Genomic DNA, 6,764 nt, shown 5'->3' with positions numbered 1-6,764 from the left:
TTTCTCGTGTTAAATTGATCATTTAATATGGGGAAGTACCAAGGGAGTAAAAGCTAGAATATTGGTTGTAAGGCTAGAATATTGGTTGTAAGGCTGCCAGACCGGTCTCTGTAGGGATCCAAAGGAGGGAAAATAGGGATCCAAAGGGGGACAATTTGCAAAAGAGCAATGTGATTCAATGGGGCTTAAAACACCTAAGGTTCAGCTCCATTAAGACTACCATAGGCTAAAGTTCCTAAAATTAACTCAATTGTCCAATGGCCAAAGTAGGGGAAAAATTGGATGGTCATGGGAAGACTAAAAAGTCTTCCCACATCCCTAGGAAGGAGGGGGCGAGCCCTAATAGTAGGGGATGAGAGACACACTCCAAAGCTCCCCCTTTAGACAAAGGGAATACTGGACACATGTTAGGCTCCTAAGCCAGTTGCCTCCAAGCTCCCCTCAAATCCTATTGGATGGCCACAGAGGTGGACCAATGAGATTTAGGCTAGAGTAAAATTAGTCTAGTTGATTTTAAAATGCTTGATAAAAGAACCAATAGAAATTAAGCTCCCCAGAAGACTATTGGACAGTCTACCAAGAGGTCCAATGAGCATCAAGCAACCCAATGGCTTGCCTGATTCCTATTGGCCAAAAGACTAAAAGGTCCAATGAGAGTTTAATAAATTATTTTAATTACATAAAGCTCTCACAAAAGAAGAAAGGGATCAATTATGCTTCTAATTTGTAATTTGCTAAGCTTTGCACAGGAGCCAATAGGATGCCACCATGAGCAAAAAGCAAGGGGGGTTGACCAAGAGAGAGGGAGTTTGGCATTTTAGTCAATCTTTTATGCTACACATACACACACACACAACTCATTTTAGTCAATCGTTTATGCTACACACACACACACACACACACACAACTCATATGTGCAAGAAGAACTCCATCTCCTTCTCCAAGCATTGAGAAGTAGAGGCCTACACCAACAACTTTTGGCTATGGAATTCAAATACAACCAAGAGCCAAGCTTCAATGGCATGCTCATCTCCTCGACCATGCTAATTACTAAGCTAAGCTATACTATTAAAGTGATTATGTGAGGAGAATACTTCTTTCTCGTAAGATACATCTTCTTCCTCTCAATCTATCCTCATTCCTTTCTAGCTCTCACCATTTTTGAAGGTGTGTGAGGTCTTGGGACTAAGGCTAGGGACACTAAGTGTGTTTTCCAAGGACAATTTGGTGCATGAAGCTTCCATCTTCATTGCACCAACTAGTTTTGTGAAGGAACACAAAGATTGTATTGTACAAAAGTCTCCTTTGATGGGAGAAGCTATAATACAAAGCCTTTATGGAGGGGGGACCGGCTCCATGTAAATCCGGTCCTCAACTGTTGTCAATTGTTCTATTTCTCTCTCTTTTCAAGTATTGTCAGTGCCAAATTAGCTAGGTGTAAATTGCTATGTTGCTTTCTAAAATTAAGTACTCTCTCTATGCTCATTAGGAACTTGTTCTTAATGAAATTCTCACTATGTTATTAATTTCCACTACACACAAGTTATTAGTGCATTGAATGTTACATTGGTATCAGAGCTATTGGTTTCTCTTTTCTTGCTCAAGAAGAGAGGTCCTCCAGCTTGCTACAAATGGTTGGTGTTATTAATTGCAAAAGAGTAAGTAGAATAGGGATTTTTCATCCTTGAAGCACGCCTCCTTTACGCAGTTAACAGGGATACCATTGAGAGCTATGGTCTTAATAATGGAGTCCTACGGGGCTTGTCTATGGCTTATTAACCATTATTGAGCTATTATAAGCTTGACAGGAACCGATGCTGTCTTGGCTCTGTTGAACCCTCTCTTCTATTCCTTGCAATTAATAATATTCAAGCCACGAGTATAGATGCTTTAGTGCTTATTTTGAAGGTAAAGAGGAGTAGCAACTAGGGCTTGAAGTGCCAAAGTACAAGTAAAAATTTACACCTAAAATTTGCTAGTATGGCTAACAAGGGAAAAGAGATTGAAATGAATGTTGATAGCTTTGATTTTGCTAATGAAAGAGTAACTAATGATGCCCCTATGCTTGTAAACTATCTTGTTTCTAGGCTTCAACAAGCCCTGGGCAACCCATCCCTCTAGGGTGAAGTACTACAACAATTGCGCACCCATGGTATTCTCCAAACTCCCCACCAAGAAGAGAGAGTACCTAGGAAAGATCCTATTGAGACTTCCAAAAGAGGACTCTCTCCAATAAAGGAAGAAGAGGAGGATCCATACCAAGGGCTCAAAAAGTTACTACTTGATGAGGCATCTCCCTCTCGAAGGAGAACCCAAGTTTCAACGATAGATCCCCCACCGACAGAGCGAGAAAGAAGTGAGTCTCCTGCCACCTCGATGGAGATGGCTCCACGAAGACGGTGGGCAAAACGCTCTCCAACACCCCCTAAACGGAGAAGATCATCGCATACTTCTCTACACCCAGAGCATGTTTGTATCAATCACGAGTTGTAGAAATTCTACCATCTCATAATTGAGCACTAAGTGCAATATCAATTGTACTTTCTAAGTTATGATCCTAAACCATTCATAAATTTGAATATCTAAGTTCCAATTGTTTTGTTCATGTCATGTAAATTCACTCTTTTAGTTCAATTCACTTATCAGTCTAATTATTCCATATGCTATTCTGAAGTATGATGATTCTGTCTATCCCATTTGATATGATATCTGACATCTGACTATGAAATCCTAAACTTGGAATAGCTGTGTAGTGATCAGTTCATTCCAGCATTCTAAAACAAAAGATGTATTAAATAGGGATGCTCTTTGCATACTAAAAGAATACCTCAAGAAAATTTGTATGTCTTTCTTCCTTCTCCTTTGATGCTTGTTTTAACATGCCTAAAAAAACAAGAGAAAGATTTGTACACCTTTCTCTAAAGCATGTTTTAGCATGCCAAAAATGAGATTGTACACGCTACTAGTGGAAACACTCGCGTAAAGAATTGACCACTAGGAGGCTGCAATCAACTAATCATGGTACTAGCTATGCTTAAGCTAAAGATGGCAAACAAACAAACAAACAAACAAACGAAAACCCAAAGTAGTTTCCAAGGTAGTGTAGCTGTCTGCCTGCCTGGCAATTTCCTTCTTTCTCACCACCATCGTCTCCAGCAAAGGCGCGTTCTTCTCTTTGGAAATCGGCAAAGTCCCCACACTCTCTCTCTCTCTCTCTCTCTCTCTCTCTCTCTTCTGACTGCTTCGAGCCGGACTCTCACACCAGATTGCTTCGTTGCACGCTTCGTATCCTCGCCATGGCAGCATTAGGGGCAGCTCGTGCTCGGGATCACGATTACCTCGTCAAGTTGCTGCTCATCGGTGACAGCGGTAAGATGTCATCTCTCAAGGTTACCGTTCCTTCTCGATCTGCTTGGGCATTGTGTTTCTATCTCTCGTGTTTGTGTGTGTGTGTGTGTGTTGTCTACAATTATGTGCATGTCCTCACTACGCTTCTCTGGTAGAGCAGGAGTTGGTAAAAGCTGCTTGCTCTTACGTTTCTCGGATGACACTTTTACGACGAGCTTCATCACGACTATAGGGTTTGTCTGCTCAGCTTTCCTTGCAAATGTTTTAGGGTTACCAGTCCTTACGCACTTTTGATTCTTTAGAAGATGGTTTTAAAACTTCTTCCAAGTTGCCGTTGCATATTTTCTTCAGTTCTTCCTCCTATGCTTCATTCTGCAGGGATCTTGTGATTTCTTGTTTGTAGGATTGATTTCAAGATCAGAACAATAGAACTTGATGGAAAGCGGGTCAAGCTCCAGATTTGGGACACTGCAGGTCAAGAGCGCTTCCGTACCATCACAACGGGTCAGCTTTCTTGTCTATTTGTGCATTGGTTAGTCCTTGTATTCCCAGCAGATGCATCAGACCAGGTATTTACTTCGTTTTTTCAGCTTACTACCGAGGGGCCATGGGCATTATTTTGGTGTACGATGTGACAGATGAGTCGTCCTTCAACAGTATCCTTTTTGGACATTTTATTATTGTCTGATGCAGGCAATCAAGTTGAAACAAAATTAAGATTCACTTGTGGCAGCAGAATTACAAACATGTCTGCAGACCTTTCAAAGTTATTATATGGAGATTTAATGTTTCTAATTCTCTTTCCAACTTGAATGAATGAGAATCTGGGGTCTTTCATGCATTTTGCCCTTGACCTATTTTTAAAGATATTCGAAACTGGATAAGGAATATTGAGCAGCATGCATCTGACAATGTCAACAAAATTCTGGTGGGAAATAAAGCAGATATGGATGAGAGCAAGAGGGTGAGCTATATATCTTTTTGAATGCGTCCGGCAGGATCACAGATTTAAAGCATCAGTTTTTCCTACAGCTGATGTGCCCTACCTCTATAATCCTGTTCAAGATGAAGTCATGCTGTTATTCTGGGCCTTGCTGAAAGTGACCATCTAGGCCTTGGTCAAATGAGGTGCCCAGTTGAGGGTGTCATTCACCTGGTCAATGGCCTGGACATACATTGTATGATGCAAAAGGGTGTCATGCATGGTTAGTAGCCACCTCCCATGACGTAACCATGTGACCTTCTGCCCCTTGTCCAATCTTCTCCTACTTGAAGCTTATCGCTGAGCTGGCAGCCATTCCATGAACATAAATTCCACATCCTGTCTGAGTCCTGCCCACTTGTAGCTCCCTTAGAGCAGTGAGGTCAAAGGATGCCACCCTCTGAAAATGGCAAAGCGCTCCCTAAACGTAAAGCAAGGGCACCGTGGAGATGGGAGAATGCATAGCGTTCTCTGGGGGCAGAGAATCAAACGTAAAACACGAGAGTGCAAAACGGCATAATTCTTGTACCATGTCTTGTGGAACTGGTGCTGCCCAGCTTCTTTCACCAGTCAGCCTTGGCCAGAATTGGTTGCAGGCTATGTGCAACTAAAAATTTGTTAGATTACTGAAGCCGAAATTTAAATACAGATCCAAATGAAGTCTAGACAGGCTTGGGTTTCTGTTTTGTTGCCCTTGAGATTTTCCTTGAGTACAAAAGATGACAATGGAGATTCTAAGACCTTTTCTTATTGCAATTTGACAGGCTATTTCGACGGCCCGTGGTCAAGCCTTAGCCAAGGAATATGGATTGAATTTTTATGAGACTGTGAGTTGTAACTATGCTTGTTTTTGTTTTGTTCTCCATGAAATGCAATTATTGGGCCTCTTTCTCATTAGTATTGAATGCTCATAGATGTCGCTAGTCCATGTGCAGAAAAAACATGACAAGGGAGAAAGTTTGAGTAGTGTAGTTAGTGGTCATCCCTCTCAAGTTTCAAGTAGTATAGGGACTGTTTACCCAAAAAATGGTGTGGGAATTGCAGTTGGCAGCTTGTTTGCAAGTTTTCTCATTAAAATGATCCATTTTTTTGACAGAGTGCAAAAACAAACATGAACGTTGAGCAGGTTTTCTTCACCATAGCAAGGGATATAAAGCAGAGGCTTTCCGAGGCTGCCACGAGAGCAGAGGTAAGTTGTCGGTGTTTTGGAATGTTGGAAGGTTGTTGCTTGAGTTGTACAGGACTCCTCTTCAGTGCAATGTTTTCTATGGTTGTCCTCTACAGGCACCTACAATTGTACTTCCGCGCCCAAATGGACCGAATGTCACACCAGATGTGAATACAAGGTCCTCTTGTTGCTCTTAATGTCTTCAGAGGACAAACTGGATACAAATTGTTGGAGACGTGGTCAGCATAGTGACTTTGGGGGCTCCCTTTGGGTAAGCGATTTTGCAGTGTAAAGGCTCGCACGCTCATCTGCTCAAAAAAAGGAAACAGTAAAGTGAAAGTGGCCCGTCTCTTCAATTCCACATGTTCTTTACACTCCACATTCATCGGCCTAGGTAGTTGCGTATGGTTTCAAATGCCTCAGTATTCTTATTTTTTGTAGACTTGTTGCAGTTGGTGTCAACATCTGCCATCTGTAATTTGTGAATAAATGTTACATATTAATTACAGTTGCTCATGTATGGTGTAGTGCTGAGGTATTGTTCGCTCATGGTTGCCGTGACCTTGTTTAACTGTGTATGATTAAAAGGCTTGTGATTGCTAGCAACTCATTCAGGCAGATGGTTTCTTTCTATATTCTGATCTAAGTTTTCCTCTGATGAAAACCCAACTATTGGAGTCCCCTTTATATAGACTTGGCTGTCGACAGTTGGCCAGGCACTGGCCGAGCATGCCCAAGTCTATGGTGTGCTGGGCTACACACCCCATCTAGGCCTTTTCAGATTTTGTGTGAAGAACCTTTGCACATTTGGGTCGTGTAAAAAGAAAGTTTGCTCATTTTGGTCTTAGGACAAGTTGGTAGTTTTCTTAGGCCTATAACAATTTTTCGTTCTTCTACAAGGTTTCTCTCAAGCTACTATGGCATGGGTGTCTGTGAGGCAGAATTGGTTAAGAGTCCAAGTACTTGCATGATAAGCCTTTATCTTGGACAATGAAATTTTGGTAATTCGGTTTGAAGAGTTACCAAGTTGTGATTATGGTCCTTGTATTAACTGGTTACAAAGTAACCCTTGTATCTACAGGATCAATGTGGCCCCCCCCCCCCCCCCCCCCCCCCCCCCCCCCCCCCCCCCCCCCCCCTTCTCTCTCTCTCTCTCTCTCTCACTCTTTCATTCTCGTTTTGGGGAAAAGACAAGCCTGTATTACTGAGTACTGTGGGTCCTTGAGGATGCTCAAAATCAGAACACATGTACAAGGAGTTCAAGCT

General features: G+C 42.0%; 1 protein-coding gene across 1 annotated transcript; it reads left to right on the top strand.

The window, feature by feature from the left end:
• The first annotated feature begins 3,117 nt into the window (after window positions 1–3,117).
• LOC147433092 (ras-related protein RABE1c-like) lies at window positions 3,118–5,834 on the top strand. Its single transcript, XM_086492798.1, has 8 exons — window positions 3,118–3,369; window positions 3,509–3,581; window positions 3,752–3,852; window positions 3,939–4,004; window positions 4,215–4,312; window positions 5,095–5,157; window positions 5,427–5,519; window positions 5,615–5,834. The coding sequence occupies exons 1-8, from the start codon at window positions 3,297–3,299 to the stop codon at window positions 5,693–5,695; spliced, it is 648 nt and encodes a 215-aa protein (XP_086348924.1). The 5' UTR covers window positions 3,118–3,296; the 3' UTR covers window positions 5,696–5,834.
• The last annotated feature ends 930 nt before the right edge of the window (window positions 5,835–6,764 follow it).

The sequence above is a fragment of the Adiantum capillus-veneris genome, chromosome 20, assembly GCF_014529385.1.
Source record: "Adiantum capillus-veneris isolate H3 chromosome 20, ASM1452938v2, whole genome shotgun sequence".
NCBI classification, from domain to species: Eukaryota; Viridiplantae; Streptophyta; class Polypodiopsida; order Polypodiales; family Pteridaceae; genus Adiantum; species Adiantum capillus-veneris.
This window is presented reverse-complemented; position numbering and strand designations above follow the sequence as displayed.